Source organism: Natator depressus, chromosome 21 (genome assembly GCF_965152275.1).
Source record: "Natator depressus isolate rNatDep1 chromosome 21, rNatDep2.hap1, whole genome shotgun sequence".
Classification (NCBI taxonomy): Eukaryota; Metazoa; Chordata; order Testudines; family Cheloniidae; genus Natator; species Natator depressus.
In genome coordinates, this window is record NC_134254.1 from 5,118,797 (window position 1) to 5,135,505 (window position 16,709).

A 16,709-nucleotide genomic window follows, 5' to 3' on the forward strand; every position below is an offset into this window, starting at 1 on the left:
TCCTGGACATGAGAGCAAAAGGAACACTGATTATTCTGGAGATTTGATTTTAAAACGGAGGATAAATTTGAATTAAACAAAAGCCGACAGCAGTTCAAGGAGTATTTTTGGCATCCTTAAATCTGTACTTTAAAAGGGATGATACATACTTCAAAATAGAAACCTCCAAATAGGAATCTCAACAGGCTCTCGCTCGCAACACCAAAATCCACAACCCTGAATACAACTGTCGTGAGAGGAATCTGGGATCACGAGAAAAAAGTTTAGTACAATCATATGACGATTGCTTCAATTTTTCCATTTTCTTCCAATATCACATTCACTGTCTGAGGAACAAGTTAGTAATCAGCACGGCAAGAATGATAGGCATCTTTCCTGAAAAACCAAAAGAAAAAGTCGTAACCAAAGTAAAAATGCATAATATCTTGACTTCACTCCCGATGTTTAGGATAATGAGAGTTCATTTTATATTCTGTCTGAAAGATTTGTTTAGTTAATTTTAGAGTTACATGAACACAATTATAAATTCATTTCCAATTAAAGCACAGTTCATGCTGTTTCTTCTCAGAGGCCATGTCCAAAACAGAAAAAAGAGGCAGAAAAAAATTCATGAGGAGGATTAATCTGTAATCAAAGTTGGCAAATAGTGACAAGCTAGTTATTACATGTCCTAAATACAGGAGAACTGGACTATCTATGCTCCCTCCCCGTAACGCTCAACTGTTTAGAGCACTGGAAAGGCGAGGGGGTCATCTATAACGTAACACTGTTTTAGGACATATTCGTTTCTTCCACTGACCAATCACATTGTACAAGAATCTTATTCAACTGTACACCCCAAGAATACCACGTAGAGTACTAATGAAGAGTCAACAGTACTTTTGTACACTGTCAGGGCCCACGGTTTCACAGTGAATCCACTATGAAACGCACCCACACCACCTGAGCTCTTCAGCAGAGATCTGTTTAACATCTCCTGCCCGCTAGAAAGCTCCGCATACAAAACTGTATCAGCTAAAAGTTGAAATGTGAAGTCTGTATGCTGCTACTCCTCTACTGAATGTAGTCTCGGATTTAAGGATAGAATTGCAACCTTACACCAGAAATGAAAGTCCAACATGGGCTTTGTAGCATTAATATTCTTCTGGAGAAAATATTTGTTCTTATATCATCAAAATGGTAACATGCTGAAGTAACGTTTATATATGTTAAGACAGAGCTGTTAATGACAAGTTACACCACAAAGACATAAGGTACACAATGCATTCATAACTGTGGTGGTTGACAAAATGGTTCCATAGAAATGGAGAATTTAGCGGATATTCACATAAGTGTCACATTCAACATATCTGTTCAGGCCACAGAACAAAGGTAACCTAAGAAAGTAATTTATAGTCTCAATTTGATATGTTGCATAGTTGTATTATGTTCTTGCAGATAATGGTTCATCAGAACCACACCATCTTTTCACACTGAAGTAAATATTTTCTATAAAAACACCTTTCAGGACCCAAGCAAGGTTTTTTTCCACATTCCTGTAGATCACTGAAGCGCTGTTTTGCATCATATGGGCTCAACAGCAGGAAAGGAGAGAAACTAATTCAATAAAATATGACTCCAGAATTCAAGAGTAAAAATCAAAGTTGCTTTTGCTTCCTTAAAGGAGGCTTTTTGTATCATTAGAACTCCAAAGAAAACCGATGCTGAATATTAGGAAAATTTTTGACGGCAATGGATTTTTTTGGGAGGGTGAGGGGTGGGGGAGGGGCAGGGGGAACTTTTAAAACTAGCATGGACTAAAATGGTAGAGAAAAGTACTGTAGAGAACAATCCTGCCTTTGCAGGGACAGGATGATTCGACAGATTCCCCCCAGCCACACACCCCCTTCTATAATTCTATATTCGTGAGGTTAACCAGTTTAAAAAATCCTTACATGTTATTTCCATATCAATAAAAAAAGAAAGATTTTTAAAAAAAAAAACTAGTTAATGCTATTTACTTTTGCATTTCTTTCAATGCACATAGGGATATATATATATATATATATATATATATATTTTTTTTTTACACTTTCTAAGCACTAGCACAATGAAGCATTGCAATGTGTTGCAAACTCTAAGAGAATGTTTAAATCCAAAAATCTTTTCTAAAATTTTATGTACAATTTTCTATTAAAACTCAATTGTGAAAGAAATCCCACACAAAGTAAAAACCTATATGCAAGATACCCAGCTGTGCCCCTTGGAAAGGAGGCACAGTTTTAACTCATGCCTCTTATCAATATTAATATTCATATTTCTGCCAATCAAACATCCCCAGGGGATTGCAGCAAACAGGTCCGTCAAGCTTCAGGTTCACATGATTGGGTATATAGGATTCATTTATGATTAGTGTACGTGCTAGTACCCCTTTACTGAATGAAGTCTCAGATTTATTTAAGCATATTGCTCTTCTAGAAAACATTGAAAAGAGTTATTAATAGTTTGGCAAATGATTGGTCAATATGCAATTGAATTAAAGACAAGTATAAAGCTTTTAAAATTGTTTCCTAAAAACTGAAGTTAAATCATTGGAAAAACCTATGGCTTCACATTTTCAGACAGTGAACGGTCTCTGGGATTAAGTTAACACAAAAACAACAGACAATTTTCTTCTCTAATATGCGTGTCTTTTCCTATTTAATAGACAACTCTGGTTAAAATTTATAGGACAAGGAGTTACCTCATTTAGAATAGTTCTCTTTCAAAACTGTTCCCAGTTAAATCCTAGCAAGTCCTTATTTTTCAGAGTCAGAGAGACTACACAGCAACATGTTACTTGCAAGTCTTCTTGATATTGGATTTCTTTTCCTCTGGCAGTAATAGCCCATTTTAAATGCGAGTATCTTTTCCTCCAACACTAAATATTATTCAAAAGATTTTACTAATTGGGCTTCTTAACACAATATTACTTTCAACAAGCATCAGGCTTGACTATCATGACAAAAATGCAACACGTCACAACAAGCGTAGCGTTGCTTCAGAGGGATAATGTCTAATAGCTCACGACTTCAATTATATTGCGCATGAGCACAACTGGTAAACAAACCTTCTCTCAAAAAACATTAAAGGATATCAAAAATAAAAGGAAAGCTAAAAGTGATAGCAAGCAGAAAGGATCTCTCAAGTCAGTTACCTGTGTAGCTGGAGACAGTTCTAAGTTAACAGTTGTAGGATGCTGCACATCTCATTAGCTTAGACACGACATGGGACACCATGTGTTGTTAAAGGCTTATGATCATTGGCCTTTGCTTACAGATGAAGGACAAAATAAGCCTCAGCATCAGAATTCTCATTTACCCTACAAAAGATATTGGGCAGGTGCTTTGTTGAAATATCCTGTAAGCTAAGAATGTGTATGATGTGGATGGGAATATTTGAGTCTCTGCCTACACAGGTAACAAGCAATACTTCCATTTCTAAAAATTGTAAACAGTAAAAAGCAGGCTTCACAGCATCTCAGATGTCTCTTGCAAAGTCAGGGCTAAACACAAAGAAATTTAGATTGAAACTAGATCTTGGTGCAAATCAAAGGCACTTCAGAAACAATGGCGCCCAAGAGAACTTGATTTTAAATGGTAGTTTTTCCATTTTAAAGCCATTTTTAAAAGCTTTTACACAGTATTGATTAGCAGCAAGACAAAATCTTCACTGTGAACGCTGTAGCGAGCAGAACTTGAACAGCAGATCAATAGGATTATGTTTTTAGTTTGCCATATTCACATTTTACAAGCCTGAAAGTGTTGCAGACATTTCGGAAGACATTCTGGGCTTGAATCTCTTGGGGTCCATGGGAAAAAGCTCTGGGTCGCACACCTAGTTTGAGGGTAACTCAAGTATTCCTATTTTGTTAATGGGAGAAGAAAATCAAAATAGAGAAGACACTTTGGGTTGGGGGATTGGGACAGACACACTAAGGCTGTGTCCATACTGGAGCTGGAGCTGTAGTCTCCAACTCGGGCAGACACAGCTCAGTGCTAGCATGCTGAAAACAGAAGCGCAGCTGTGGCGGCACGAGTGGCAAGACAGCCATCCAAGGACAGTGCCACTGCAGCTACGCTTGTGTTTTTAGCATTCCAGCTCAATCAGAGCTAATGCAGATATGTCTACACCTGAGCTTAAAGTTACAGCTCCAGCGTAGACATACCCTAAGTTTCAAACCACCATTCATCCACACCCCCTTCCCTCCCACTGGCCAAGCTGAATGTGCCCCGATTTTTCCTTTTTACATGGATCTACAGTTTAAAAATGGAGCTTTCATTGTCCTTGGTTGTGTAAAGGGAGTGATTTGTAGAAGCTGAGAAACCTATTTTAAAGTAATATACTGAAAATTTAATCTAACTGCTGAACTTACTAAGTTGTGTAAAAGTGACTGTACGCAGTGAGCCTCTGCCGTGTTCCCCCCACACCCTCAGGCTGCCGAGGAGATGGGCTGAGGGTAAGATGGATATTTAAGGGCAACTCTTCCTAGTATTACACACAAAAGTCCTACATTAAACATCCTACGTTAAAAGAACATTAATAAGTCAAGCATCTGCCTCATGAGCTTTTACATGGCCCCACTCGACAGAACATAATACAGTAACAGAAAAACTCTCTCACCCGGAGTAGATGCCTCACCTAGTGAAGCAGCGGGGAAAAAATGGTTTGAAATGAAGGGGAACGTAAATACTTTATGCTATTACCGTATCTTACCATGTTAAGTCTATGCACTGAATTATTTTTTAAATTTTAAATTACTTACCACTAGCAATCATGGTACCAGTGTTCGGCCCTAGAAAGAAAAAAAATGCAAGGTGAGCTGAAGTGACACGTTACATGCATGCCAGATAACTATAGGAATCCATTGATTCATATTGGTGCAACATTTAGCACCTTAAACCACGCACTAAATTAAACAAATAGACTCAAATTAATACCATCATGCAAATTACAGAATTTGTAAGGCATATTGGAAACCAGGATCTGACCCCCAGATAATCCAATATTCAAAGAAGAAAGGATACCTGGAAAAGCTGCCTATTACTTGTACATTGTAATAGAGACATGATGACAGACCTGAGAATTGACTGGGCAAAACCTCTATAAAGATTTCCTCTATTATGAAATGAATGCTCTCATTTGCAGAATTCTTATGCATCCTTCTGAGACCAGAGGGCCCTCCCCTCCAGACACTTTCAGGATCTCAGCTGCCAAATTCTGCACTGGCCTGAAGAACAGCTCTTGGGAAGCTTGAAAGCTTGTCTCTCCTCACCAACAGAAGTTGGTCCAATGAAAGGTATTACCTCACCCACCTTGTCTCTCTAATATCCTGGCACCGACATGGCTACAACAAAACACTGCACACAAATTCTGCACTGGTCAGCCAAATTTTTACCTATAGCAAAAGTCACTAGAGGTGCGGTGTTTGGATCAGCTACCAAAAAACAGGCCTCTACACCTAACCACAGGATTAGTGACATCAGGTTCTCTGCCAACCTGTACTTATTTGGGAGCAGAGCAGAAACAGGAGAAGAGTGGTATTTTTATTTTGATACTCCTGCTGTCATTACCAGAGGATCAGTCAACTCAAGCCTAACCGTTACTTACACAACAAAAAGTGAACTGAGTAGACATCTCATCGGATCTGTATTCATCATTGAGAATTTCTGAATTCTCATCATTGACACTTGACTACCAGTTAAGCCTGTAGTTGCCTGTGCCATTATTGTGCAGAATTCAGATTGACAGTTTCATACAGCTGGCATTTTATAGCGATATATTGAGAGAGTGGCCATCAGCAGGTGGATATCATCACACAGACGAGTGGGGGAAAAAGGAATTAAGGAAGAGGTAGTTCTGGGTGGGAGACAAGACTACTACCTAGGTATAGAAATTTAATTCCAGCCTCAGTCTTGTAATTCACACCTGGGCATAAGGGGCTTTCAGGTGAGCACAACTGTACTTTGTTATATATTATGAAGCGCAAATTGAACTAAGTGTGCAGAACGCTCCAGTTCAATGTGTAAACCAACGCCTCCACCATCCACCCTGAGGATTCTAGGTATCTGAGCACACTGGTTTTTTCGCTCCCTTTATCGTCATCAGGTTTACCTGGGCTTTCTTTAGGGCCATTTGGGGTTGTGTTCAGAGTACGTTCTGCAAACAAACAAACAAAAAAAGATTTACAAGAGGATACAGGAGCAACCCACTTATCTGAATATGCTGAACAAAGCCACGCCATGCACGGAAAGACCGCTCTCTAGTTGTCTTGTCACCTTTGAGATTTTACAAAGTTAGTTTCCAACAAAACATGCTAAAAAGACCCAGTCCGAAGACTGCTCCTTTTCTTTCTCCCCCAATCGAAGGATCAAGCACTACCTGCTGGCACACTATTCAACTAGGAAACACAGACAAGCTATTTTACCCATTTCATTTTCCTTAGGATTTCTGTTGAGTTTGCACAGTGACAAGTGTCCACATGCATTAGGTACATTACTCGTACAGCCATGCCAACAACTAATGCTTTGAACCAGAAGCCATCTACTCCTACACAAAATAATTAGTATTATAGTACAGTTTTCAAGATGATCCATCTTTGGCCAAGTCAACATGCCTGGAGTGCCACACCCCCTACGAGCTTGTAAGCGTCTATTCCCTCGCTTGGTACATGGTCTCCCCAATTCTCAAAAGCTATCGTCTCATCCCACCTATGCCTCCAAACTGTTCCCTTACCTCCCTTCGTTTGTAAGTTCTCCCAACACACCCTTGCCTCATGTTTCTTCACTCCAACACCATCCTTCAGCCCCTCCAGCCTGGTTTGTCCTCTTCATTCCACCCTAACTTCTCTAACCAAGCTTTTTAACTGCTCCTTCCCAGACCAGTCTCAGGCCTGTAGTCCGCTCGATCCCCCTCTTCCTGTTGGACCCAGTTGATCCTCTCAAGACTGTTGAGCCAGGGATGAGAGTCTTGTAGATGCCCAGGTTATTTTCCCCCTCTGGCTCCTCGGCAGAGTCTCTTGCAGGTTCCTCCTCTAGGATAGGGTGGGATCTGAGTTACTACAGAGAAGTCCTTCCTGGGTGTCTGGCTGGTGAGTCTTGCCCACATGCTCAGGGTTTAGCTGATCACCATATTTGGGGTCAGGAAGGAATTTTCCTCCAGGGCAGATTGGCAGAGGCTCTGGGGGTTTTTCGCCTTCCCCTGCCGTGTGGGGCATGGGTCACTTGCTGGAGGATTCTCTGCACCTTGAAGTCTTTAAACCATGAGTTGAGGACTTCAATAGCTCAGACATAGGTTAGGGGTTTCTTACAGCAATGGGTGGATAAGATTCTGTGGCCTGCTTTGTGCAGGAGGTCAGACTAGACGATCATAATGGTCCCTTCTGACCTTAAAGTCTATGAGTCTTCCTCTTGACTTTGGCTTCACTCTGGACTCATGCCCGCAACGCGACACGATGACTGGAGAAACGTATCGGCTGCCACCGGATGTGATGCGAGGAAAGCCAGGAGCCGGGAGTCCTGGTGCCACAGCTGAAGAATACAGATCACACTATCATCACTCCGAGAGCTAGAACCATGCCGGAGAGGACCCTGAAGGATGTCATCTGCTGCCAATACGTGGAAAACCTGAAACGGAAGCCGGACCAGGGCAAGGCATTCGAGGTGACGTGCAAGTGGGACCCAGCAACCACTTCCTCCCTGGGAGCAGCTTCACCCGATTTGCCAACTGGAAGTGCAGCCACAGGGCCCAGCTCAACTGCGTCCCGCTGAACGGAGCCGTCCACACCATGGGATTAGGGACAAGCGATGCGGGAAGTGCGGCTACGCCAACGAGACGCTACCCCACGTCCTGTGTAGCTGCAAGCCCCATTCGAGAGCTTGGCAGCTGCAACACAATGCCATCCAAGGTCGCCTGGACAGAGCCATCCCGCCACCAGTGGGGAAGGTTGCCGTAAACTCCGCCATCCCCGGAACCAACAGCCAACTGCAACCAGACATGATCACCACCAACAAGGACCGGAAGAAGATGATCATGGTGGACATCACAATGGCTTTCAAGAACAGGATCCCGGCCTTCTACAATGCCCGAGCTTGAAAGGTAGAGAAATACGTCCGTCTGGCCGAAACCTTGAGAGCTAAGGGTTACCAGGTCCAGGCAAACGCACTGATTGTCAGAGTCCTTGGCGCATGGGACCCCAGTAAAGAGCGAGTGCTGAGATCATGTGGATTCGGTCAACGCTACACTTGGCTGATGTGGCAACTCATGGTGTCGGACGCCATCAGGTGGACATCGGCAATACCAGGAAAGATGAGCTGGAGTGCCGACGAGAAGCGCAGTCAGGAAAGTAACCAATACTTTCCTCATGGATCGTATTTTCTAAATGGACAACTGACTTAATTCTCAATTACTGAGGGACAATCTCCACACTCATTGATAGATTTTGCTTTCCACGACCAAATCTCTGCACAACTTTTCAAGAGTGATGTACCTGAGTATTCGGATTCTAATATCTAACCTGTATTGTTAAACTGATTCACCTAAACTGGGGTTATTGCTGATTATGTGCTCTATGTATCATATGACTTTTAAAAACTAACTTTATATTTGTAGACAAGCTAAGCACTATACCCAGATGATCACAAGCTAAATATGAGTCAACAGTGTAACACTGTTGCAAAAAAAGCAAACATCATTCTTGGATGTATTAGCAGGAGTGTTGTAAGCAAGACACAGGAAGTAATTCTTCCGCTCTACTCCGCCCTGATTAGGCCTCAACTGGAATAGTGTGTCCAGTTCTGGGCGCCACATTTCACGAAAGACGTGCACAAATTGGAGAGAGTCCAGAGAAGAGCAAACAAAATTATTAAAGGTCTAGAAAACATGACCTAAGAGGGAAGATTGAAAAAATGAGGTTTGTTTAGTCTGGAGAAGAGAAGACTGACAAGAGACAGAACAGTTTTCAAGCTCATAAAAGGTTGTTACAAGGTGGAGGGAGAAATCTTCTTCTTCTTCTTCACCTCTGATGATAGGACAGGAAGCAACGGGCCTAAATTGCAGCAAAGGTGGTTTAGGTTGGATATTAGGAAAAACTTCCTGTCACGGTGATTAAGCACTGGAATACATTGCCTAGGAGGTTGTGAAATCTCCTTCATTGGGGATTTTTAAGAGCAGGTTGGACAAATGTCTGTCTGGGACGGTCTAGATAAAACTTAGTCTTGCCTGAACTGCACGTGACTGGACTAGATGACCTCTCGAAGTCCCTTCCAGTTCCATGATTCTATGTACAGACACTCTTTTACCAACCTATATGTATGTATGTATATATATATATATATATATATATATATATTTTATTTTATTTTAACATTAGCTTGGATAAAATTTGTGTGTGTGTTATGCCTATGACAAAAATGGGACACAGATACTCAAACTTTACATCATTCCAACATGGCTACTCAAAAGCAATAAGCTCCCTAAACATTAGCATATAAAAGGTTCAACGCAACTGGCTATACTTACCTAGACAGGTGGGCAAAGATGGAACCCATGAATTGTTAGCTTCACATCTAACTGAACTGCTACCATGCAGAGTGTAGCCAGAATCACATTCAAATATTACAGTATTTCCATATGAATAGTCAGGTCCAAACCCAGATTGCTTTTTTCCATTTTTGACTTCTGGCTCTGGACACTTGACCACTGAAAATTAAAAGTACCAGCGTAAGAACGTTTGACCCAGGAAGCATTTAGTGTGTGCGGGGGGGGGGGGGGGGGGGAGAAGAAAAAGCCCCAATACTTGACTCCAGCAGGTATCAAAATCTATTTTAAAATAAAGTTATACAACTTTAGATCTTTCCCTTTAAAAAGATGTTAGTCTACATAAAGCACAGCACCCAACAGTATGGCTATCAGGGCCCTCCCCCCACAGTAAACTGCACAAGTTAATCATCATTTTACGAAGACATCAGGAATTTGGGTCAAGCTAGAAGAGATGTACATACAGTGACATTCTGGAACTGAACTTCCCCGCTTTTCGGGGAGTTATTATTAAGTAGCGAGGTGACCAACCTGCCTAATGCCTTCAAAAAAGCCTCAATCCCAACTGTGAGGCTGGGAAACTCAGCAAGAATAAAACAAAGTTGTTGCACCTGCTTGAATACCAAGTACATAAATGCATTATTAGCTAAATGCAATAGCGTGCGTCAACACTGCCGTCACCAAAATGAGGATTGTACAATGACCTTTATTTCCCCCTCCGAAGAACTTTATGGCTGTGATATGAACTCACAGAAGCATGAGCCTTCCACTGCCAAGGAGCCCTGCCAGAGAGTTCTGAAAAAGAGGGTTGCCAAACCATCCTGCTTGTAAGCCCCTCTCTCTCTCCCCCCAGTCTCCTTTAGCACTTGAGTGGTAGGGTACTCGCATAAACTCTTAAACTAAGGTTTTGCTTTTATCTCCACCTAAAAAAATCAACTGTTCGTGACCTGAGAATTAACTGAAGTCCTGGAACACTGAGGAGAGACGAAAAAATACAGGACGTATTAGAGGCAAAAATTATTTCCAGGAATGATTTATGAAGTGTCAGTCATTCTTTAGTTTTCCAACAGTAACTAGTTTTCATGATATGTATTTAGGGGGAAGGGAAAAAGTTAACTACGAAAGATATTCAGTAGTCTCTTGTAACAGAATACTAGTTTTTGAGAAGCCACAAATGATTTTATTGGGGACAATTTGGATGTACTTGTTTTCATTAGAGCCTTGAAGCTAGTTTACTGAATGGGCTTGATACAAAACTACAGTACATTACAATTTTACAATTATTTACCATGTATACATCACCCTGAGCGTGTATGGTAACGTAGGGTAAGTACATTGTGCAAAACAAGACATTGCTCCACCTCACAGGTTATGATCTAACGCAGCACAGGCTCAGAGAGAGGGTTGCTACCACACAGACTGACATGAAAGGTGGCGACGTACAGGGCAAAGAAGACCAAGGGAGCAATCTACAGACGAGTCCACGAAACATGTCTGGCATTATCTCTCAGACAGGTAACTTTCATATTTCTCATGTGATGCATGGAAACTGCATGACAGGCATGAGGACAAGTGCTAATGAGAAGCAAAGTGGGGAAAGTAACTGAAATACTTCCCGATGTACTGTATTGTATTTTCTAACAGCCAACCGATCCTAAATTCTCAACTACCGAGGGACAATATTAACTCGTTGCTCTATTCGCTTTCCATAAGATTCTCTTAGTATAACCTTTTATGAGTTATGTACCTGAATAATTGGATGCTAATACCTTAACCGTATCACTGAATTTAACAACCGTCATTTGGGATACTGTCGATTAGGTACTATATGGTTTAAAGTCATAAGGTACAAATTTTGTACTTTTGGATAATTTAAGCATTATACCCAGATGTACAGACACTCTTCTTAACCTGTGCATTAGATCTTTGCAACGTTAGCTTTAATAAAAAAAATTTAATCTACTTCTGTACAGTCACAAACCTAAGGCTGTAACAGGGGATCTGGCTCATTTTATAATCTTTAGGAGTCTTATACCCAAACTTCGTTTTACTGAAACTGGTACAGCAAAGCGGCTGCACCTTTATCTCCTGTTCAAAGCGGCTTTTTCTTTTCCCTAGCCTACCTCCAACTACGACAGGAGACATTCCTCATCCTACAGCAGCGGGCACTGGGTATTAACGCTATCTCACGATACGGGACAGAGTTTAGCCTCCAAGGCAGAAGCCATTCCAACGAGCCTTCTCCCGGGCAAAAGCGCTCCCAGGGGCTGAAGGCTAGCAGAAGTGTGGTTCCACATCAGCCACCCAGCCACATGCCAACACGCAGGCTGCTCCAGAACTTCGAGATGAAATGTACTTCGTGAATTTCACACTGCCATTTTCAGACTTGTAGAAACTACATGCTAAAAAACTGGAAGCTTTAAATAGCCAAAAGTTCTTCCAACTCACCAGAAGCATCTTTTGTTCCTCCTGGAGGGGAAGTTGTAGGTGTAGTACGTGTTATGCCGATGACAAAAAGGGGACACAGACACTCAAACTTCTCATCATTCTAACATTGCTAAACATTAGCATATAAAAGGTTCAACACAACTGCTTATACTTACCTAGACAACTTGGCAAAGATGGAACCCATGAATTGTTAGCTTCACATCTAACTGAACTGCTACCATGCAGAGTGTAGCCAGAATCACATGCAAATATTACGGTGTTTCCATATGAATAGTCAGGTCCAAACCCAGATTGCTTTTTTCCATTTTTAACTTCTGGCTCAGGACACTTGACCACTGAAAATTAAAAGTACCAGCATAAGAATGTTTGGCAGAGGAAGCATGCAGTGTGTGTGGGGATATGGGGGCGTGGGGGAGAATTAGAGGAAAGACGAAAACGCCCTGATACTTGACTACAGCAGGTACCAAAATGTATTTCAAAATAAAGTTATACAACTCTGCATATTTTCCTTTAAAAAGATGTTAGTCTACATACACCACAGCACCCAACTGTATGGCTCTCCGGCCCCTTCCTCCACCCTCCACTAAACTGCATGAGTTGATCATCATCATTGTGTGACGTCATCAGGAATTTGGGTCAAGCTAGAAAAGATGTACATACAATGACATTCTGGAACTGAACTTCCCTGCTTTCGGGGGAGTTAATATTAAGTAGCAAGATGACCAACCTGCCCTAATGCCTCTGAAAAAGCCTCAATCCCAGCTGTTAGGCTGGATAACTCAAAAAGAATAAAACCAAGTTGTTGCAGTTGCTTGAACACCAAGTACATAAATGCATTATTAGCTAAATGCAATAGAGTGCAGGAGCTAGTTCCAACAGTAACTAGTTTTCACGATACGTATTTAGGGGGACAAAGCACTAACTGAATTTCCTCAGGTTTATGGGTTTACTTAGCAATCAAAAGAGAGTTTTTCTTGGAAGGTGATCGCACAATAAGAAGGGGATAAAAAACAGATGCTACTAACCTTTGCATTCAGGGGCAGGCCCACTCCACTCTCCATTGACTTGATCTTTCGTTGTACAATGAATGGACGCCTCTCCAAGAAGAGAGAAGCCCGGGTCACATTTGTAAGTTACTGCTGAGCCAAAGGAAAACTCTTCTCCACTCTGACCATTATGGGATCCATGGGTGATATCAGGAGGTGGAAGACAAGGTATTGCTGAAGCAAAGAATGTCAACATGAAAATTAAAGTTTCCCCTGAAGGTGAACCGAAGAGAGTTTTCTCTAAGAAAGTTGTCTCAGATCCCCCCAAAAAGCTATTTAGCCATTTGGAAGCGTTCTTAACATTCCATTTTAACATTTGAAGCAATACCCCTTTCAGATTCTGAAGGTTTTTCTGCTTTTAGGCTCGACCCAACCCAGTACATGCATTGCTCAAGGAGGATGCTCCATAAAACACCAGATCTGGAAGATGACCTTAACAGAGCGAGTCCCTTCCCAACATTAGCCTCAAGAAGCCAGAACCTCTTGCCCGGCATCTCTCGAAACAGTACTGTTCCACCAGCAGAAAACTAAGCTAGAACAATTCTTGTAGCAGCAGCTGATTCTAGACCGGACATCAGCAGCATGATGGATAGACCAAGCCCTGAAAGCATTCAAGAGATCAAATGAAGGTAGAGGCAAATTAATTGTGATTCACTCCAAAAGAGCCTCAGATTTTAAGTGGATAGTCACATTTGGGAAGCCTCAAAACTTCTTCAAGTCATTATCATGCCTTTTACATAGTGAACAGGAGGATTACACAGATACAATAGTGAAGAGGAGCCATGAGGCCTGTTGGATTGTGCATATTAAACAGTGCCAGGTAAATAATCTAAAAGGTAACAAAAAAAAAAAAAAAAGATTCTGAAGGAGTCATCCAAACACCATGGTGAATCACAGTATGATTTCATTCCTCCCCACTGTCATTTGGATTAAATACCAAAGGAAGAACAGAGACTCCTCTGAAGCAGCAGCTATGCTGCATCATCTCCAGATGTGAACTGTTCTTAAAACCATTAAATTGCTTTACCTTGGCAAAGTGGAACCTCCGTATCCCAATCAACTCCATTTCCCACAAGCACACACTGGGCAGAAGTCGCTCCAATTAATCTGTACCTAAAGAAAAAAGGTTGAAGTTTGTTACTCATGAAGCAAAGAACTAGTTCCCCGTCCAGAAAGATGGAACATGGTTTCTTTCTGCCAGTAGGTGGAGACAAACCATTGAAAAAGGGATACATCTAACACCAGAGGACCAAGGAACACGAAGGCCAGGTCTACAGTACACATCTACATCGGTACAGCTACAGTAACTCCTCACTTAACATCGTCCCAGTTAACATTGTTTCGTTGCTGTTCAATTAGGGAACATGCTTGTTTAAAGTTGCGCAATGCTCCCTTAGAAAGTTGTTTGGCAGCCACCTGCTTTGTCCACTGCTTGCAGAAAGAGCAGCCCGTTGGAGCTAGCTGGTGGGGGCTTCGAACCAGGGTGGACCAGCAGCCCCCCCCGCCCCATTATCTCCCCTAAGTTCCCTGTGTGGCAGCCACCCAGCAGGCTATATCAATTGTCGGGCAGTTCAGCTGTCCCTCCCCCCACTGCCCTGTGCTGCTCCTCTCCTCTGCCTTGGAGTTGCTCCCGGGAGCCTCCTGCTTGCTCTGTGGGGGAAGAAGGGTGGTAATGTCAGGGTGTCCCCCTCCCGCTGTACCCCTTCTCCTCAGGAGAGGTGGGGGAGAACACGACAGGGCTCAGGACAGAGGGAGCTTGCTGCCAGCAACTGCTGTCAACTTGCTGATCTACTTAAAAAGGCAATGTACTTAAACTGGGGTCAGTGTACTTAAAGGGGCAATGCGCAAATGTGTCTCTCTCTCACGCGTGTGTGTGTGTGTGTGAGAGAGACACACTGTCTCTCTCGGCCATGCTGTCTCTCCTCCCTCCATTTGTGCTGCCTGGTAGAGTGTGAGGCTACATTAACAACAATGTGTTAACCCTTGAGGGCTTAGCCAAAAGCACTGCATTTCCAAGTCCATTGAGCTGAAGGTCCAGCTAAACCCAGCACACAAAGTTGCAACATACTGACAAAGCTTACACTTGGTCTTCACTACAGAACACACTAAGCATTCGATTAAATTGAAGTGAAAGAACTTGAAGAAATCAATCTCCTGTGAAGGCAGGGAACAGTGAGAGAGAGAGAGCGCGCACGCGCGCAGATGGGCCCAAGCAGCTGCTAGTTTGTAAAACAGAATTACACCCAAAGAACCTGCCGACAGCAGTAATGGGAGACAAGACAGGTGCCCTGAGCGGTCACCCATTTGCCATCTCCCTGTTCCATATTCAAAATTCAAGCTTCTTAACTGTCCAAGATCTAACCAGTGGTCTTTAAAGCCACAGACCTCATAGGACTGCACAATTCCAAAGCCTGAGGGCCCTATAGGCTACTGCACAGAAAGTCATCAAGTCCTTCAACAAGACCTCAGACATTTCTGTGGATCAAACCTACTTCATCCAGAAGGCAGGATATTGACCAATCTACAGGATAAACCAAGGGATTTAACTCCCACTTCTGTGCAGCTAGAGAGCCTGCCTTGCCCCAGGGAGTTACCTCCCCACGCCCAGATACATCTAATTGAGACTGGGCCTGGACATCTCCCACCACCCCAAACATCCCTTGGGAGTCCAATCTCTGCTGCTTGGACAAGCCACCGAAAGTTCTGATACAGAAAAATAAAACTCTACACAACACCTGCATCCTCTCGTTTGTGTGCCCAAGCAATACAATCCATTCAATTAGCACGGAGGGTAAAGAGCTATTTAAACTAAGCACAATTCTGCCACAAGAACTAAAACGTAAAAACTGGCCATGAACAACTTCAAGCTGGAAATTAAAGGGTTTCTAACCATCAGCAAGGTGAGGCTCAGGAAGAGTCACCCAATAGTAGTTGTGGGGGCAACTAACTTAGTCTGAGAGAGAGTCGGACAAGTTTATGCGTGCAATTATATGATGGGGTTGCTTGCGATGGTGGGGCTCAGCAACACCGGGGTTTGTTTCCAGTGTGTGTGTTACATTCCTAAGGCTCACGCGTCAGGATTTCAGCCAGGCACCTGAAGCAGTCAGGAAGGGATTCCACACCAAACGTATTCCGAGTTGGTTTCTTTTATCTTCTTCCTTTGAACCATCAGGGATAGCCATGGCTGAAAATGGGACACTGGATGGGGAAGGCCAGGACTCTGAGGTGGCATCAACCACTCTCACCTCAGTGCTTGACTTGCTGGTTCTTGCTTACATGCTCAGGCTCTAGTATGTGAGGTTGTTAAGAAATTCCCCCGCCCCCCCGCCCCCGGGTCAGATTGGCAGTGACATTGAAGGTTTTCTTGCCTTCCTATACTATGTGAGTGCAAGTCACTTGCCAGCATTATCTCAATATATATCTCACTTCAACATATCCCTGCCATGACAGGGACCCGAGGAATTTGTGCACCTCAGGCCCTCCTGTTAGCTGACCATGGCACATAATGGTCTAAGCTCCTGTGGGCTGTAGTATTTTAGACTACATTTTGGTTTAAGTTTAGTATGTGCGTCTCTGGGAAGTGTTAGTGGCCTGTGATATACAGGAGGTCAGACTGGAGGATCTGGTGGTCCCTTCTGGCCTTAAACTCTGAGACCTCAA

General features: G+C 42.7%; 1 protein-coding gene and 1 long non-coding RNA gene across 2 annotated transcripts in view; both read right to left on the reverse strand.

Moving 5' to 3' along the window:
- The window catches only part of CR2 (complement C3d receptor 2), a 74,838-nt gene that overhangs the window by 40,051 nt on the left and 18,078 nt on the right, over window positions 1–16,709 (reverse strand). Inside the window, exons 9-11 of the mRNA XM_074936186.1 lie at window positions 14,077–14,162; window positions 13,029–13,223; window positions 12,159–12,338 (exon numbers count right to left, since the gene is read on the reverse strand). Of these exons, the coding sequence (XP_074792287.1) occupies window positions 12,159–12,338; window positions 13,029–13,223; window positions 14,077–14,162 (461 nt within the window). The remainder of the gene's footprint in view (window positions 1–12,158; window positions 12,339–13,028; window positions 13,224–14,076; window positions 14,163–16,709) is intronic.
- LOC141975652 (uncharacterized) lies at window positions 314–7,084 on the reverse strand. The gene is made up of 4 exons (XR_012635973.1): window positions 6,754–7,084; window positions 6,133–6,177; window positions 4,784–4,813; window positions 314–375 (listed from the first exon to the last, which is right to left on the reverse strand). It is a non-coding gene; the product is annotated as an uncharacterized LOC141975652 (long non-coding RNA).